Here is an 18,891-nt window from a genome sequence, read left to right as displayed (position 1 = left end):
TTTTCAGCCTTAATGGCTTTATTACACAGCCATAATGCGCACTTAAAGCTCAAAAACCATTGAATTGAAGCATACAAACCGTTGGCTTTAATTCTCAAACGTACGCTTCGTCACTTCGTCCGGTCGAGCTCGTCTAGTCGAGCTCGTCCAGTCGAGCTGGAATGACTTCGTCACTTCGTCCAGTCGACCTCGCCCAGTCGAGCTGGAATGACTTCGTCACTTCGTCCAGTCGACCTCGCCCAGTCGAGCTGGAATGACTTCATCACTTCGTCCAGTCGACCTCGCCCGGTCGAGCTGGAATGACTTCGTCACTTTCTCATTCACCTTAGGTCCGATTTTGGCAAACAAATATTTAATTTTATAGCCCTCGTTACGAGGAATCCGTATCACTTGGAATTATTCAATTCCGATGAGTGGAGCCCACTCAAATTGTTGACACAAATCAGCCATCCACATGTTAATAAACAATATTTATTAACTTTATTCCAACAGTTTCTACGAGATTACCAAGAAGCATGCGGTGTCCTTAAGGAGAAGCGGGAGGCTGCCCTGCCGAGGAAGTGGAACCCACCTCCGACAAATAAAGTGGCGATATCGGTGGATGCCGCCGTCCGAGCGAAAGATCGTCGGATTGGGCTTGGGGTGATTGCGCGGAATACGAAGGGGGAGATTCTTGGCTCGGAAACGAAGATTATTCATCTTGGTCTCTCGCCCAAGTTTCTGAAGCTTCGGCGGTGCTTCAAGGTATGCTTTTTGCGCTTGATATGGGTTGGTCTCATGTTGTTATATAATCCGATTGTCTTGAAGTTACCTCGGCTACCCGAAGGCGCGAGGCGCAAGCTACGGAGTTAGGTACGATTATCAACGATATTTTCCTTCTTTTACCTAGATTTGATAGCTTGGATTTTGTGTTCCACCCTCATGATTGTAATAAGGCTGCCCATGTTCTTGCTAGCTATGCTTTTAATTTTGACCCGGGCGCCGATGGTTGGGATCGGCCCCTCCTAGTGTTGTTCAAGAGGCCGTGAACGACCTCCGTTGTATTAGTCCTTGATGTAACCACAGTTTTCCTCCGCCACTAAAGTGAGGGTTATTATGGTATTTTCCCGTGGTGCTGTCCATGTTTTTTTAAAAAAAAAGTTGTCTATTTTGTTAAATTACCCTTTTTAGAAACGGAAAGAGATAAATTGCGCATTTGATTAAAACATGGAAAGACCGTCATATGGAGCCTTGTAAAGATAATAGAAAAAAGAAAAGTTAAAAAAATTCGAAAATTTCATGCCCATGGCTCACTATTAAATGATAGCATTTTATCCTTAAATGTTTGAAGAGCTTTTCTGTTCTCCGCCCTCTCCACTCAGAAATCTTGAACCCAAAAGAAGAGAAGAGAAGAGAAGATTAAGATTAAGAGAGAGAGAGAGAGAGATTCAACAATGGTTACACAGGCGTTCCCTCTGCCCATATCAGTTATCCGGTGGCAAACTTCCTCGCGCCTCTCGTTCCCCTTCTACCCTCGCCGCGTCTCCAGTGTTCGCCGGCGGCGGTCTGCAAAATCCGTCTCCAACGCCGCCGCGGTCAGCACCTCCTCCGTCAAAGCTCCGCAGCAGCTCTCCGGAGATTATAAGCCAGTCTCAGTCCTTACGTTCCAGCAAGCAATTCAGTGTCTTCAGGTCGCTTTCACTATATATATATGTATACATATATATTTTTAACCATTATAATTCCTTGTTTCTGTTTCTGTTTCTGTGTTTATCTGTATATCGTATGTATATAAGTACATGCTCGACTGATAGTAAGAAGTTTGAAATTCCTTGTATTCGGACTAAAAATGGAATGTATGTCAATGGTTCAGGAATATTGGGCTTCAGTTGGATGTGCAATAATGCAATGTAGCAACACAGAGGTAAATGAAACTCCTCTTTTTTTTTTCGGACTCTTAATCAGTTTCACGTCAACAACTTGTTCTTAGTCATGTTATCGTAATAATTCAGTGCTAGTAACAGTGTTTTTAAGCATCTGAATTACTAGTTTCTCTCTGTCATTTTCATCTTGAATACCATCTGTGACTGATTTATCTTACAGAGTTTCGGCTGAATTTGATCAGGTTGGTGCTGGGACTATGAATCCTTTGACATACTTGAGGGTTCTTGGTCCAGAACCGTGGAATGTTGCGTAAGTATGCGTAAGTTTGTAATGACTGATACAAAAACTATGGTGATTATAGATGCCTGCTTTTAACTGAAAGATTGTGCTGTTGTCAGGGCATGTAGTTGGCCTAGAACATGGCAAGATATGGAGATAGAAAACCTGTGTGTTGGTAGATACTAATCATAATTTGCATAATCATGATTCACATGTCAAATGAGGCCAAACTTTTTCACTTTATTTTTCCGAAAAGATGTTAGCTCGACTAAAAAAATACAAAGGTGTTGATTGAATTATTCGAAAGTCCTTTCTTTATTCACCGTACCTTTAGAGAGGAATTTACTCGGTGATGAACTGAAGCATTTTTGGGATTTGGTTATGCATGTTGTGTCTTGCAAGTTAAGTAAGCGTATTTGATGTCCATTGACCCACGTTCGACATACTTTTTATGTGATGACTTATTGGAAATGTTCAAAAAATGCTTGGCATTGACTTCTTTGTCGATCCAACCTTAAGGGATATTAAGATTTCCCTTTTCCTTTATGTGGTTAAAGGGGAGTAGAGATTTCATAGTTATCTAACCTGACTTGTATGTGTTTAACGTGTTCTCTTGTATGGCCTTTGTAATCTTGTTCTTGTTTTTCGCGTTACTAACTTCTCAACTGAAGAAATTTAAAAGAAAATTTTTCTTTTTTTTTTAGTCATAACTTGTATAATTGGTTTATTTAAATTTTCGATGCACACTTAGATAAATTTGTTAGTAACAAAGGTAATTTAAAATCGCAACCCTCTGTAAAACTTTTCTGAATGATGAGTGCATTGATGGAGGAGCTGAGTCTACAAAAAATTATCGAGTCTATTGTTACTTTTGATGGCAGGTATGTAGAGCCTAGTATCCGCCCAGATGATAGTCGTTATGGTGAAAATCCGAATAGGCTCCAAAGACACACTCAGTTCCAGGTAAATTTGACTCTCTAGTTAACCGACATACATACTCTTCTTGGGTACATAGTTGGTCCCTATTGAGAAAAGGTAAGTATGAAGCTTAGCACGAATCTGCTATTACGTATTATTCATGTTTGTATTTATTTATCACAGGTCATACTGAAGCCTGATCCAGGAAATTCACAAGACCTTTTCCTTGGGAGCCTATCGGCACTAGGTTGTGACTGAATGCTCTCTATTTATCACAATACATTAGTTTTGGGCTGGCGTGTTTGTTTTCCGTTTGATCCGCTCAGCCCTAGGGTCTTAATCAGTTTTCAAAAATGATTTGAAACCATGTAATCTGATTTTGGCCAATTTTGATATTTAAAATGCTATAAACTATCTCTTCTTATAATACAATAAACTGTTACTTGTGAAAAAAAGGAAGAAAATTGTTATACTTCTGTTGTGTAAATTTTATATTAATGACAGGTATTGACGTTCGTGCGCATGATATAAGGTTTGTGGAGGACAACTGGGAGAGTCCGGTAATACATTGCTCTCTACCATTCTTCAATCCTGTAGTTTTTTTTTTGCTGTTAAGAGAAACTACATTGATATTGGAAATATTATAACAAGGACAACAAGATCTGTAGAAAATGGAAAGAGCGATAAGTATAAATACACACGCTCTTCCTCTCTTTTCAATCTCGAAGTCTTTCGATTTGTCAGGTGATATCATGACTGATAATTAGTCAGGCTCTTTCTATCACTATAGATTGTGAATTCATATCCAGAAAATGCAGTTCTCTTAAACAATAAGTTATAATGATTACTATCTGCACAGAGGATTTGTTTTCTGCTTTGCTCCAATAAATTACTTTGAATTGTTTTCAGGTTCTTGGCGCCTGGGGTCTGGGCTGGGAAATCTGGATGGATGGAATGGAGATTACCCAGTTTACTTATTTTCAGCAGGTTCCTTTTCACAAACTTCGACTGGGTGGTGTTAACCCATTATAATGCACCATGATGAGCTCTAAATAGTTTTTTTTTTTTTTTTTTTTTTTTTTTTTTTTTTTCACAGAGAGACACGACTATTTATTTATTTATTTATTTTTACATTTTTATAACACTTTTGCACTTAATTTCTTAGGCTGGAAGTCTTCCGTTGTCTCCAATATCTGTTGAAATTACTTACGGTCTTGAGCGCATTCTCATGCTACTTCAGGTAATTTTTCTAGCTTATCTTTCATTTTTATTTTTATTTTCTGATGTTTGCTCAACCTAATGACAACAATTGTAGGGAGTCGACCATTTCAAGAAAATTCAGTATGCTGACGGAATCACATACGGGGAGCTCTTCATGGAAAATGAGTATATACACTTCTAAAGCTGCATTGTTTTGTCTGATTTAGATATCTTGCTTTTGAAATTAAAGATGTTGTTTGAATATTTAAGACCTTGGTGTCTTTTCATGATCTGAATAAATCTAGTAAATGTTGTTGCAGGAAAGAAATGAGTGCTTATTATCTAGAGCATGCTAGTGTTGATCATCTTCAGAAACACTTTGATTTTTTTGAGGCAGAATCACAGACCTTGCTTTCTTCTGGTCTACCAATCCCTGCGTATGTTTAAGCTTCCATTCCGTTTCTGTTTTTGTACTGTGCAACTAAGTCTTAGTCTCTGTTCTCTGTTGGTTTGACTATTTTGCTCATTGCATGTTAGGTATGATCAGCTTTTGAAAACATCACATACTTTTAACATATTAGACTCAAGAGGGTTTGTTGGGGTGACAGAGCGTGCTCGATATTTTGGTCGGATGCGTAGGTAAGATCATCTTCTTTATTTAGTTGAAGATAGTTTGTCTCCATTTTAGAGCCCATTATAACTTAATAATTAAATGCACATTTATTCCGTCTCTCCCAGAATTACCAGCATGACCATTTATTTTACACAGTTTGCTTTTGCTTGTGTTACTTGTTGCATTCAGTTTAGCTCGTCAGTGTGCACAGCTTTGGTTGAAGACCAGGGAATCCTTAGGACATCCATTGGGCACCAATTGTGAACCTGTAGATCTCGTATGTCCAAAAGAGTTGGTTGAGGAAGCTGTCAGAAGGGTTAGTTCACAGGATTGATGACTTTTTTTTTTTTTTTTTTTTTTTTTTTTTTTTTTTTTGTAGCTGAAAAGGAATTTAAAATTTGTAAGTTATTTTTGCACTGCACCTGTACTTATCAATTAGATGTAGCAAGTTAAGGCTTCCGTAAAACATTTTAGTCGGTTGAATGACTGCAACAGCTAGAAATAGTGGTGGGCGGTTGTAGATGTAATTTGTAATATCCTGTTTTGAAAAATTTATTTCCTCGAGAAGTCTTGAAAAATGGGGTAAACAAATGAAACTTTAAGAAATTCCTTATTGCTCAGTTTTTTTGACTGACTCGTGTTCCAGGTTCATGATGATTCAAGGTTGTTCCTTCTTGAAATTGGGACAGAAGAGATACCTCCTGAAGATGTTATTGATGCAAGCCAGCAGGTATTACTCCTTTATATAACATAAGAATACTAGTTTCACATGTTTTCTGTTTGGAGCGATTTCCAAAAACCCCAAATGTTACAACTTTTTCGATGCCCATGGATATGTTCTTCATTTCTGCACTTCAGATTCATGCTTTATGTTGCCCATTCTTTGTTATTCTTTCTGCTATCCTATGAAGCTTTATGTACCTTTTAAAACTCACAATTTTCATCTAGTACTGGTCACTTGTAGTGGCTAGCTGCTTACTGAAACCCCCAAAACACTATTTTACTCTTCTATTTCATTTACTTGTTAAAAGAACTCTATTTTACTGATTTTGTTTTTTGAATGTATTGGATTTCTCTCTCTAAGGATCAGAATATTTTTACTTATTAAAATTTAGATATGCATTTGATTATACTGAGCTATACAAAAGGCAGTGATTAAGGAGGGATTTCCAAAATCTATGAGCCTTCTCCACCCTATATGTAATATAAATGATGTCGTTGCTCACTGCAGCTTGAAGCTTTGGTAGTGCAGTTGTTAGATAAGCAAAGGTTGAGACATGGAAGAGTACAAGCTTTTGGCACGCCTCGTAGGCTGGTGGTATGATCTCCTAAATATTTATTAGTTTCAAGTACTATCAGTGTTTAGTTTAGGATTTATTTGTATGTACCATGTTTATAATAGTATTTATATTATTGTTCTTAGAAAATGTGTTCTTATGTTAAATGATAAACCAATAAGTAAATCAGTTGCAAGGACCGAAGTCTAGCTATCCTCACATTGAAGATTAAATAAAAGCAATTCTAGAGATTAACAGAATAGCTGTACAAGCAGCGACAATACTTAATCATCCCTAGATAAAGAAAAAAGAGAACATTAGAAAGGGTTTTTCTTCGATATATACTTTAATACTATGGGTTTATAAGTCTTATTGGAGCTTGGGTTATCTTCTGCCATGATTGAGTTCCTGGGGAAATTGTTTGTATTTCCATTTGCGGTTCACACGGCTGGTCTGTGAAGTTGTAATTGCTGTACTATTTTTATCAGGTTTTTGTTGAGAGCCTTTGCACGAAACAAGAAGCGAACGAGGTTGAGATCCGAGGACCTCCTGCTTCTAAAGCATTTGACGATATAGGGAATCCGACAAAGGTGAATTTTGTGCTTGAAGGAATACTTTTATCAACAGTTTGGTATTTCTTAATTTGACATTTAATCTTTGGTACAGGAAAAACTTGAATGACAATATTTTTATTTTGGCTAATAGGGTATCGTCTTTTTGTAGCTAAATAAGAAGGGACCGATTGTTCTTTATGCCTGCTTATGCCTGTTCCAGTTACCTAGATTGTAATTGAACTTGCGAAATTGCAGACACCATATTGTTTACTTCTGATATGTGATGTTTTTGTTTTTGCTCATCTCTTTCTTGTGTAAGACGATTTTTTTCTTCAGATTTTTTTAGAGACTGTATACATAACCTCCTATTTTACGCCAGGCTGGCGAGGGTTTTTGCCGCAGATATTCTGTTCCGGTGGACTCTGTATACCGAAAGGTTGATGGTGAGTCTATATGAAAATTATTGATTCTGTACTACTCTACTTTAATGTCACGTAGTAATAAAAATAGCAATTACCTAGAAGCATCACAACTATAAAATTCCGGACTAAAATAGAAAATAAAAGAGGAGGAAAAGCTTTGTGTCTAAGATGAAGCCATTCTATAATTTATCTGAGAACTTAACTTTTAACCTTATATGAGATGTTACATTCTAACTCTATTAAGTTTGTGTTTTTTTAAATTACCTTTAAAATCCGTATCATAGTCATTGAGAAGGTTGATTATATTTAAGTTCAATTATAAGGTCGCATCCAATTATACTTCGTGTATTTTCTTGCATACCTTAGACAGATCAGACGAAAAACCTGACAACAGTACGTTGTTATTGAAATTTAATCTGTTCATATCTATATATTATCAGAGTATCTCAATATCTAAGGTCCCTAACGAAAGCAATGAAGGTGGGTTAACCTGCCTTTGTAAAATATTGATGCTAAATGTCACTATCCCAGTCTCTAACGAGATCACAAAAGATTTTTTAATGGGCATCATCATACACTAGTTTCTCTCGTTCACTTTGAATTTTCTTAATATTGTAATCTATGGTGATGATTTGATAATAGTTGCTTATAGAAAGTTTTATGTTGCAGGGAAAACAGAATATGTTTATGCTCGTGTAAAAGAATCTTCACGATCTGCTTTGGAGGTTTTAAGGCTTACTTTTTTCTTTTTCTGTTTTAGATGATTAGATAACCATGGTTTGCTTCTGTATTAAGAGTCAATCCCCGTTATGATTGCCTGTGTTTCTGGTGTTGCATTATCAAAATTATCAGCTAGTATGTTTTCCATCCGTACACATTAAGTGCATCCTGCATTGCTTTTCTACGTGATATCAAAATTAATGGCTCAAGAACAGTTGTAAGCAGGCAGAGAATACATGATTTTTCAAGCATCATTTAACTTGATTTTAATTGTTGTAACAAAAATTTGAGTTTCTCCTAAAAAAGGGTCTTTTAGCTATATAACCGTTTGACTCATAGCGTTTTGTATAATAGCCAACCTTTTGTTAATTTTCTGTAAATAGCCACCTCAACTTATTTACAGCTCTCAAAAAGACAAAAAACCAAAATAGGAGGAAATGTTTTTGGGTATTTTTGTCTTTTTTAGTGCTGTAGTAAGTTGAGGTGGCTATTTACAAAAAAATTACAAAAGGTTGGCTATCTAACAATTCCTAGACTTACGGTGGCTTATTTGGATAATATTTTGAAAAAAATTTGTAACAAGTATAAAAATATAAACAAAAATTTAGGTAACTAGCCAGTTTAGACGTTTGTGATTGTTATATAGCCAACGTTTGGTAATTATTTGGTAAATAACCACAAACATGACGTGACATTCCTGGTTTGCCCTTTCATTGAAATAAAAGAGTGGGTATTTGCGTCAATTAAGTGTGTAAATGCGTGGATGTAACTATTAACCAAATATTTACCAACGTTGGCTAAATAGCAATCTCAAAGTGTAAATATGGCTATATACCTAATGGACCCGACTTGGCTGCTTTATGTGTGAATTAATGTTGATGCATGTTTTTTTAATAACTATAAATTCATTAATTATCACATAAGCAGTTTTTTTCCTGCAGAAATGATAATTTAATCAATTAAATACTGATTTTAGTGGATTGCAAGCAAATTTTCAGACAAAATATGGGATGAAGTAATTGTAACTATTAAAAATTCTGTTATGGGGGATGCTGAAAAAGAATGAAACTTTGTTGTTGCTCTTACTCATTCTGTTCTGTATTAACTTTTCGTCCAATTCCATTTTAGTCTGGTTGAAATTCTTATCTTTTATTTTCTTCTCTCATCTCTCAGTCCTCTCCCCTCTATCAATAGGTTCTGTCGGAGGAATTTCCCAATATTATTTCTAAAGTATCATTTCCCAAGTCGATGCGGTGGAATTCTCAGGTTAGTATTATTTTCCCTTGTCGCAGAATCATATCGGCTAGAACGTCTGTGGGGAAACTTGTTCTAAATGGATTGGTGAATGATGTTTGTTTTATCTTTCTCTTGCAGGTTGTATTTAGCAGACCAATTCGCTGGATTTTGGCCCTCCATGGAGATATAGTTGTTCCTTTTACATTTGCTGGGCTTATGAGGTAAGAATATAATTCATGATTTCAAAGTTTTGGTTCATGTGTAGCATCTTCGAGGAGAGAGTACTAACGTCGAGGATCACCGAGAGAAAATGAATCGAAATTAGCTCTCTGATTGTTTGTTTTTGTTCCAGAGTTTGGTTCTATTTCCTTGACCAATCTTTAATTAGCTCTCTGATTGTTTGTTTTTGTTCCAGAGTTTGGTTCTATTTCCTTGACCAATCTTTGATTAGCTCTGCTTGGAACTTGAAAAATGTGAGAGAAAATAAAAATATGAGGGAAAAGGAAAATAGAAAGAAAAATAGGAGCGGGAATCAAAATTCTGTGATGTCTTTAGAAGACATGGAAAATGGGAGAGAAATAAAAGAGAAAGGAAATAGACACAAACGCGGTCCCCACTTGTAGAAATTTTGTAAATTTAATCTTTCACCCAATTTTCCATGGAATACGGAGTCCACTCATTAGATATACATTCTCCCTCTTATTTTGTCTCTCATTTTTCTCTCCCTTTTCTTTTTCCATCCAAAAATCACAATGGAAATAAGAGGAGTTTAATTTTCCTTTCCCTTCTATTTTCCAGGTTCCAAACACAGGCTTTCCTGGTCTGTCTTTTTAATTTAGATCCTTTAATAATAAAGAAAATAGAAACGTTGTTCATATACCCATGATAGAATGGACCAGTAAGGTATGCTTATATGACATGTTAAAGGACGGGTGCTTTATGCTCGTTTTATTGTGTGATATCTTCGGATACATTTTACTCAATTTTTTTGTTATGTTAGATTTCTTATTCACATATCTGCTTAATAGTTCCTTACTTCACAATTATTTTTTCCTCTTTTGGTCCGCAGTGGGAACAAATCATATGGTCTCAGGAACACTGAGTCAGCTACATTTGAGGTACGTGAGAGGACTTATTTACCTTTAACTTCATAGTCTTGAAGCATAACATTATCTAATAAAATTTGCGTGGTACAGTCTGTGTTTTGAATTAAATCTAATATGGTAAGTCTGCATCTTATAAAAAGTATTTTACTTGTGTAACTGGTACACTATAGTTTCTGTGCACTAAAAGTAACGTAGTTTGTATGAAAATCCAGCACATATATGGTTTTATTCTCTCTGAGGTATTTGAATGCACACAACTATAGGTAGAAAGTGCAGAGTCTTATGCTGCTCAGATGAAGACTACAGGAATCAATATTGCAGTTGAGGTATCACCTTGTGATATAGGTCTATTAATGTTTCCTCTTTTTCAATTTAATTCCAGAAACATCATATATAGAATAATTGAACAAGTGTCCAGTTTTATCTTTCAGTGATGAAACATTGCTCACCAAACTACTTTTACTTAGGAACGGAAGAAGAACATTTTGGAGTCGTCCAATATACTAGCTAAAAGTGTAGAAGGAAATGTCGTTGTGCTGGACTCCTTATTAAATGAGGTACGTATGTTTCCTTCGTTGAATGTGGATTTAAGCTTTATCTAGAAATTTGGTGCACATGGGGTTTATTAAGGCTGTACATTTAGGTAGCTTTAGATAACAGAAAAAAAAAAAAAAAATTGCTGTAGGTTGCAAATTTGGTTGAGGCTCCTGTTTCTGTTCTTGGAGAGTTCAAAGAATCATTTTTAGCGCTTCCAGATGAGCTGCTGACAATGGTAAGTATTTAAACTTGCTGTTATGATTAGCAATAGACGTGTTAGCTGTAATTACTTCGGCCATTGGTGTAGTTCAAGGAGGAAAGAAGTGCTTAACTCTCTGAGTATGTTTGGTTTGATGAAGTTGTGAGTTTGATTAAAGATAAAGCCTGGGCAGTAAAAGTCCCGTTCTTTCTTAAAAAAAAAAAGTCTGGGCACATGCTAAAACTTATCAGCAGCACACAAATGCATTTCGTGTGACATGTGTGTCCTTGCATTCATTTCTATTTGCTAATTTGTGCTACAATGAGAAATGTTATTTCCTGAGTCTTGTCGAATGTAATAGCGTTTTTTTGTTGGATTCTACATTATTTTTGCTTGTTTGTAAGTGGTGTATAATTTTTTTTAGTAAACTGCACAAAGTGTTGAGACTTTCCGACTACGGATGCAGGTTATGCAGAAACATCAGAAGTATTTTGCTTTGAGAGATGACACTGGAAGATTGTTGCCTTACTTCATTGCAGTGAGTTTCATTTGAAGTGCAAAAATGATTCATAATGTAATTGTTGCTAAGCATTATAACAAACTTCACATGGTTCCTCAGGTAGCAAATGGAGTAATTGATGTGAAGTTGGTTAAAAAAGGGAATGAAGCTGTACTAAGGTAATATTTTTTCGCTATGCCTTTACATGTTGGTTAACAAGAAGCTCGTACACTTGTCTTTATCATTTTCTAGGATTTATGTTGGTTTATGCCCTCGTCTATAAATTTGTCATTTCAGTTTACTGTGTCAAAACACTCAATTAAATTGTTCAAACGCAAATGTATGAGCTTGTGTCTAGCATCACATTATTGCAATAAGTCTTTTAAATTGGTGATTGGTAAATACCGCCACTTGAGTGAAAAACACATTTTTCCAAGAGTTTTGTTTGGTAGAAAACTTTTGGATGATCAAGGGGACGAGGTCTTAGACTAGGTTATTGTCTTTAGCCTATTATGTCCAAAAGTTTATGACAGTATTCTATGATCTGCCTCCAATGATAGGCTAAACTAAAGCAATCGCCTAGTCCAAGACCCAAGTTAAGTAAAGACATACATGACAACACAAACATAAGAAAAACACATATATCTCATTTTTTTATTAACCTTCATTTTAAGTCGTATTAGAGAACTAAGCTTTCTCACTCTTACAGAGCACGTTACGAGGATGCTAAATTTTTCTATGAGTTGGATACAAGAAAGAGACTTTCTGAACATCGAAGCCAACTGAAAGGGATCCTCTTCCATGTGAGTTGCTTTTTTTTACTGTGAAATGTTTTTACTTTTTTTTTTTTTTTTTTTTATTTTTTTTATTTTTTTTTTAATAGAAACAGCAAATTTTATTAATAACTGGAAAAATCCAAGGCGAGGAAGAGCAGTACAGAGGAAAATGTTTTTACTTTCTTAGTATATGAATGAGTGATATGAGTCTATATCTCACATTCCTTTACTCTTCTTTTCATGGATAATCTTTATGTCAAATTTTATATAGCAACATTATTTTACCGTCAGAAATTTAGCGATATAAGCCGCATAAACATAAGCGTTTGCGTTTTAGCCAACATTTTGTAAATTTTTCGTAAATAGCCAAAATGTTTCGTAAATATCCAAAAATATGACGTAACCAACGTTATTTACACATATTTAGTAGAAATTTAATCTGCGTTTTTTTTTTTATCATTTTGATAGTTTAAATAGATATACGTGGCTATTTACCAAAAATTAACGAAACGTTGGCTATTTGAAAATTTCTTACGTTTCATATGGCTAGATAGCCACTGATGTTGGAGAGTAGAGTCATTATATTCATGTTGGTTTCACCTCTCATTTACTTTTCCACTTATGTCGTAACAGGAAAAGCTGGGAACAATGCTGGACAAGATGATGCGTCTTCAGAGTATGGTTACAAAAGTAAGTTTGGCGCTGAGAATTGATGAGGATGGACTTCTAAGCGTTGAAGAGGCAGCATCAGTTGCAATGTCAGATCTTGCTACTGCAGTTGTTACAGAATTCACATCCCTCGCCGGCTTAATGGCTCGTCATTATGCACTTAGAGATGGCTATTCGGAGGAGGTTGTTTATCTGTTGTGTTATCTTCTATCTACATACAAATCGAAATTGCTTGCCGATATCAGATTCTGAGTTCCAAATTTTTTCCCAACATTCGCTGATAATATATTCATGCGTTTATCTTTTTCATGATTTTTCTACATTGCAGATAGCTGAGGCTTTGTTTGAGATCACCCTTCCTAGATATTCTGGTGATATACTGCCAAAAACAGATATTGGGATTGTATTGTCTATTACTGACAGGTGATTACTGAATCATAGTTCACTTTCTTCATCATAATAAATTCACAATTCACCAAATATATATTTGAAAATTAACGTATGAAGTGATTTTTGTTTAGTTTGGCTTTCTTTACATCTAGGACTCGTTGGGTCTACTTTCTTATGTTTGTGTTATGTATGTTTTACTTTTGCTTTATTATTATTGCAACGGGTGTTTGCATAATAAGATATCTCTATTTAAGAAACACCAATTGCTGTAGGTTCACTGTTGAGCTCATGAGTAATGACATTTCTATTATCAGACCCCCAAATAGTATAGACCATTATGGTTAATTTAATAGGACATTTAGTTTTGTATGCCTTAAAACCCTAAATGTACTAAATAGTCTATCATTGTGATTGTTCCAACAAACCCCGTACTTCTTCCAGATTGGATAGCCTTGTTGGCTTATTTGCTGCTGGGTGTCAGCCTAGTTCTACCAATGACCCATTTGGCCTCAGAAGAATCTCGTATGGTCTTGTAAGTCTCATGAAAGTTCATGCTTTGGGATTCACACTTATCAATCATGATTAATTTTAATCTGGTTCTCCAGGTGCAAGTTTTGGTTGAAAACAATAAAGATTTGGACTTGAGACAAGCTTTGCAACTGGCTGCAGATGTCCAGCCCCTAAAAGTCGAATCCTCCGTTTTGGATAATGTGAGATTGCAAGTCTAATAACAGGGAAAAAAGTTGTAATTAATTAATTAATTTATTTTTTTATGTCAAACCATTGGATTCTGTTAAGAGAGGGGTGGAGGGGGAGATTAGCATATAGGTGTGTGGGATAATTTTATTTATATATCTCTGTATTAACTTTAAGTTCAATATTGTTTGAAATATTTTTTTTGTTTATTTTTCAGGCACATCAATTCGTCGTTCGGAGATTGGAGCAATTTCTGGTATCATAACTTTCCACTATTTTTTCGTTACTCACTGATACAACCGAAAATATTAATGCATTATTTCAAGATTAGTAATGATATTGCCCTGACGGACCTACTTTAGTTTTATCCATATGGTAGGCATTCTTGTACTATTGTGACTAACCAATATGTAAACTGTTACGGCCCTGAACTTGGATCTTGTGTTAGGAGCCGTTGTAAATGAATTTTCGTGAAACAAGAATTCTCAAAAACGCAAAGCTCCAAGCAGAACCTAATCTCCTCTTGTTTTTTAGAGCGATTAAGTTGGTTGAAGGCTACTCTTCTCATTAAGTTAATAAACCAAGGTTTACAGCCTAATGGCTCGATTTAAAAACCCCTAATCCCATATTTAAAAAGCCTAACTAAGTAAATGTGTAACACAATTTTCATGAAGTGTGTCACCCTCTGAATACAGGTTGATAAGGGCATAAGCCCTGAAATTGTTCGTGCTGTTCTCGAAGAGCGTGCCAACATCCCTTCCCTAGCAGCAAAGTCTGCATTCAAGGTAAGCCGTCTGAACACCACGTGGAGAAAAATAAAATAATACTTGATCACTGCATCAGAAATACAGTTTTTTTGTTTTTTTTTTTTTGTTTTTTTTGTTTTTTTTTTCATATGTAACTGCTTATCTTTTTCTCTCTGTTTATTATTATTATTATTATAATTTTTTTTTAATACACGCCCGCGCGCACACACACACACAACTAATATAGTCTTTCATTGTAGATGGAAAAGCTGTCGAAAGGCATACTTTTCCCCAAGTTGATTGAAGCATATTCTCGTCCAACCAGAATTGTTCGTGGAAAAGATGTAGACTCAGATATTGAGGTACGTATTGGATTTTAATGTGATAATAGACCGTAAAATCCCATCTCTTCAAGTGCCCCTTGAAAAATCCCATCTTAATCTTCTTTGGAGGGTCAATAATATCACTAATAATTTACTTCCTTGCCATTAACTGTATCACAGTGTACCTTCTCTTCTTAACTAGTGAAAGTAATCTGATCAGGTTGACGAGGCTCTTTTTGAGACGGCAGAAGAGAGAGCTTTATGGGACGCTTTCTTGTCAGTCGAGGGGAAAATACATCCAGGTGCAAAAAGTTTCGTACCTCTGGTGTATGACATCTCTTCTAAACAATATATTTTTATTCATAGCATGTTTTTTTTACTCAGGCGTCGAGGTTGATGAGTTTGTTGAGACATCGACCCAGCTCCTTCAACCGCTTGAGGATTTCTTTGAGCGTGTCTTTGTAATGGTGGTATGCCTCTGAAACCCAACAACTACACCAGAAGCTCTTGAAAAGCTTTTACAATTACCAAGCTAAATAAAGATTTACAACCAGAGTTAACAAATCTAATTTAATATTATGGTGTTCTGGTTTCCTATTACCTGACCATTTAGTATTATAGTGTCTTTGAGATTAAGCTTAGACTCAACTATATAAGACTATGTAGCTGTCAATATATTATCATCTATACTGGTTTAATATTTGTGTTTAACTCTTAATTTTTTTTTTTTGGTTTAATGTTCCTCACAAACACTATTGCGCAATACAAATAAAAATAATTTTTTTTTTTCAAAAGCTGCGTTAGTGTCAAACGAAATTTGTTATTTTTATATTCGTCTGGTTAAAGGGTTTTTATCTATCTATCTATATATATATATATATATATATATATATATATATATTTTATATATATATATATATATATATATATATATATATATATATTATCTTCTGTTAGTTTATTTGTTTCCCCGCTTTTAACTATCCATTTTACTAAGAGCGATTGCCTGTAACAGGAAGAAGAAAGAATTCGGAAGAACAGGCTTGCATTGCTAAAGAAAATTGCGGACCTTACTAAAGGAATAGTCGATCTTTCTGTTTTGCCGGGATTTTAGGGTTTTGAGCAATATCTACTATCGATTTAAGTTAATTCGATATAAGTTATAATTTTTGTCACGCTTTCTAGTTGGTTTTGTAGCTGAATAAAAAATTGAAAAGAAAAATATTGCAAAGTAGCTTAAATTGGCAAGTATCACGTTTAATAATTTTCGTGCTTAAATTTGAAATTTGAAAGTGATATATTGCTTATATAGATCGTCTGTGGTTTGTATCATAATTTGATTTTTTTGGTTGAAAACTTGAAACTTTGATTATTAATAATCAATTAGTTTCAAATTTTTATTTTATACAATTTTTCAAATTATTATTTCTAAAAATGTTTAAAAAAGTGAGAATGTTTTAAAATCTAATATAATTTTTAGGATTTAAGACGAAAGTTTAGCTAAAATGGAGATTTGGACCAGAACAAATCCATACATAATTACATAAGAGAAATTTCATTTTTTAGACCTAGTAGTTATGAAAATATCTCAATTAGACTTATTAGTTTAAAAATATCCAAAATTGGTCTTTTGTATCAATTTTGGACGAAAATACCTTGCAAGACCATGTGACCTCAAGTTCATTCACTACTTATTTTCAAATCTCTCATTCTCTCTCATTTTCTCATCATTTCGAGTATCCAATTGGTTGAATTTCGTCAAAATGGGTAAGTGTGCTTCTTCATTCATCTTTTATAGCTTTAGTGATATAGTTTGTGTAGAATAAAAAACAGTAGGTTGATTTAGGTCAAACTTTCCGGAATTTGACGTTATTTCTGATGAAATCCGATAGTTTCGGATGAAATTCATGTATAATTTCCCGATGAAATTCAAGTAGAAAATCCGACAGAATCTGACAAAATCCGAAAGAATACGACCACTTTATTTTTTCTGACCGGTTCCGACCCTTTCTGACCGAATCCCACCACTCCGATAAAATCCGACCAAATCTGATGAATTTTGTAAAAATCCAATGGTCTCCAATTGGTTCTAAGTTCAATGTAATTTAATATATTTTTGTGAAATTTCTTGCAATTTTATTGATGGTTAATGGCACGTGGGAGAGAAATGGACACTTATACTTGTTCAAAAATGCGAGAACCTTTCCGCTTGAAGTTTCGAAAGAGACGACGTGCATGGAGTTAGTCGACAAGGTGTACAAGAGAGTCGATATAGACAGATCAAAATATGACTTAAAGTTTGAAGTTCCATATGAAGCGGGTAATATGCCGATTGAGCCTGCTTTGTTGAAGGACGCTATTGACGTCAAGTATTATACGAAGTACAAAATTCGTAGAAGTTATGCACTTTGTGTAACTTTGGTATCGAAATAAATCATAACGTTAACTCCAAAAAAGAGTAGATAAAGGGAAAAATGTGATCAATAAAGAATTGCATCGCGTTGAACTCAACAAGAGACGACATAATCTGATTATTAATGACCGAGATGATGTTCATGTGTTCAACAATCGAACAAATGACCAAGATGATGAAGTATACAAGCGTGACAGAGATGATTACCACAACAACGATCGAGATGATGAACACAAAAGTGACGAGGGTGATGAAGACAAGTTTGACGGAGATGATGGACACAACAGTGACAAAGGAACATAATTTGAAGAGTTCGCGAACCTTGAAGAATATGAAGATTTTGTAAAACATTTTACAGTACCATCGGGACACATAGAACCATCGGGACATGGTGAACCATCACGTCACCCTTGTAAAGTTGTATCACCAACAGATTGCGTGCCTTACTCATGGAAAGCCCCCGATTTCACAGCCGATGATTTTGTCAAAGAAGAACGTAATGAAGATCCAAGTCTGTTGCCAAATTCTTCCACATGTAATAAAAATGAGATGTACTTATATTCTTAAATGAAAAATGTTATGTTATATGTATTATAACCGTTGAATGCAATAAGTAGCACCGAAGATATATGCGTTGGGAAGGAGTTTGAGTCCAAGAAACAGATGAAGCAAGAGATTCACGTTTTTGCTCTAAAAAATAATTTTGAGTTTAGAGTGAAATCATCTTCGAAAAGGAAATGGTATGTCATATTCAAAAATGAGATGTGCACTTGGAAGCTGAGGGGTGTTGTGCAGTGGTCTGATACATGGCAGATTACGTCGTACGAGGGTAGACATTCTTGCCGCGTGTGGTTCGAACAGAAGGTCATAGATAATAGAATTTACCGGGAGGGACGACAGAGTCTCGGCCCACGTGATGTTCCCCCATGGCAGAGAATAGAAGAACGGCAACTCTTCAACCATGTATAGATACTTGTCGTTGATGGTTCTATTGTGTTCTAGTCCGACGAGATACCCCAAGACAACCACACATAAACCAAGCTTGTACGCGTTTTCGGATCTTGGCATGTCTTGAATGCGTTTACCAAGACGTCGAACTTGGCGTTTGACACGCCGTTCAAGTAATCTGTCACGAGCCTACCGCTCATTCTGCTCCGCCGCCGGCAGACCATCTTCCATGCTAAATCCAGTTATCAACGCGTATTCAAGCCTTCCGAATCTCACATGTTTATTCCCCAATCCGAAATAAATCTCCCCCCTTTTCGTTGGGTCGATCTTTCGGAGAAGAAGAGAGTGTAGGAGTGTTGGAATTGATCTAGGGTTTAAGTATAAGTTTAACGCTTCGTTAAGCGGCGGAATTTTAAAAATTTTCTTTTTCAAGTAAAACAGTTTTTACTAACCTAGACAAAGTGCAAGCACATGTAAATAAAACTAATATGAGCATAATAAATTTAC

At 35.4% G+C, this 18,891-nt stretch overlaps 1 protein-coding gene across 2 annotated transcripts; it reads left to right on the top strand.

The window, feature by feature from the left end:
• The first annotated feature begins 1,305 nt into the window (after positions 1–1,305).
• EDD1 (glycine-tRNA ligase) lies at positions 1,306–16,264 on the top strand. 2 transcript variants are annotated; one of them, XM_089619294.1, is made up of 36 exons: positions 1,306–1,670; positions 1,853–1,903; positions 2,105–2,172; positions 3,024–3,105; positions 3,244–3,307; positions 3,565–3,620; positions 3,970–4,047; positions 4,226–4,300; positions 4,376–4,446; positions 4,581–4,697; positions 4,798–4,899; positions 5,063–5,189; positions 5,520–5,603; positions 6,105–6,191; positions 6,639–6,740; positions 7,084–7,147; positions 7,796–7,851; positions 9,041–9,112; positions 9,221–9,303; positions 10,152–10,200; positions 10,452–10,514; positions 10,656–10,745; positions 10,874–10,960; positions 11,391–11,462; positions 11,544–11,602; positions 12,133–12,226; positions 12,833–13,051; positions 13,197–13,291; positions 13,700–13,790; positions 13,864–13,968; positions 14,172–14,210; positions 14,650–14,739; positions 14,961–15,062; positions 15,244–15,325; positions 15,408–15,493; positions 16,039–16,264. In XM_089619294.1, exons 1-36 carry the CDS (start codon positions 1,434–1,436, stop codon positions 16,135–16,137), a joined length of 3,198 nt encoding a protein of 1,065 aa, XP_089475420.1. In that variant the 5' UTR covers positions 1,306–1,433; the 3' UTR covers positions 16,138–16,264. The 2 variants fall into 2 exon arrangements, with proteins under 2 accessions (XP_089475420.1, XP_089475421.1); XM_089619295.1 differs by lacking the exon at positions 1,306–1,670 and having other exon boundaries at positions 2,105–2,182; positions 16,039–16,259.
• Positions 16,265–18,891: the final 2,627 nt, after the last annotated feature.

This window comes from Urtica dioica, chromosome 7 (genome assembly GCF_054948205.1).
Source record: "Urtica dioica subsp. dioica isolate 48M chromosome 7, U.dioica_male_clone48M_v1_H2, whole genome shotgun sequence".
NCBI classification, from domain to species: domain Eukaryota; kingdom Viridiplantae; phylum Streptophyta; class Magnoliopsida; order Rosales; family Urticaceae; genus Urtica; species Urtica dioica.
This window is presented reverse-complemented; position numbering and strand designations above follow the sequence as displayed.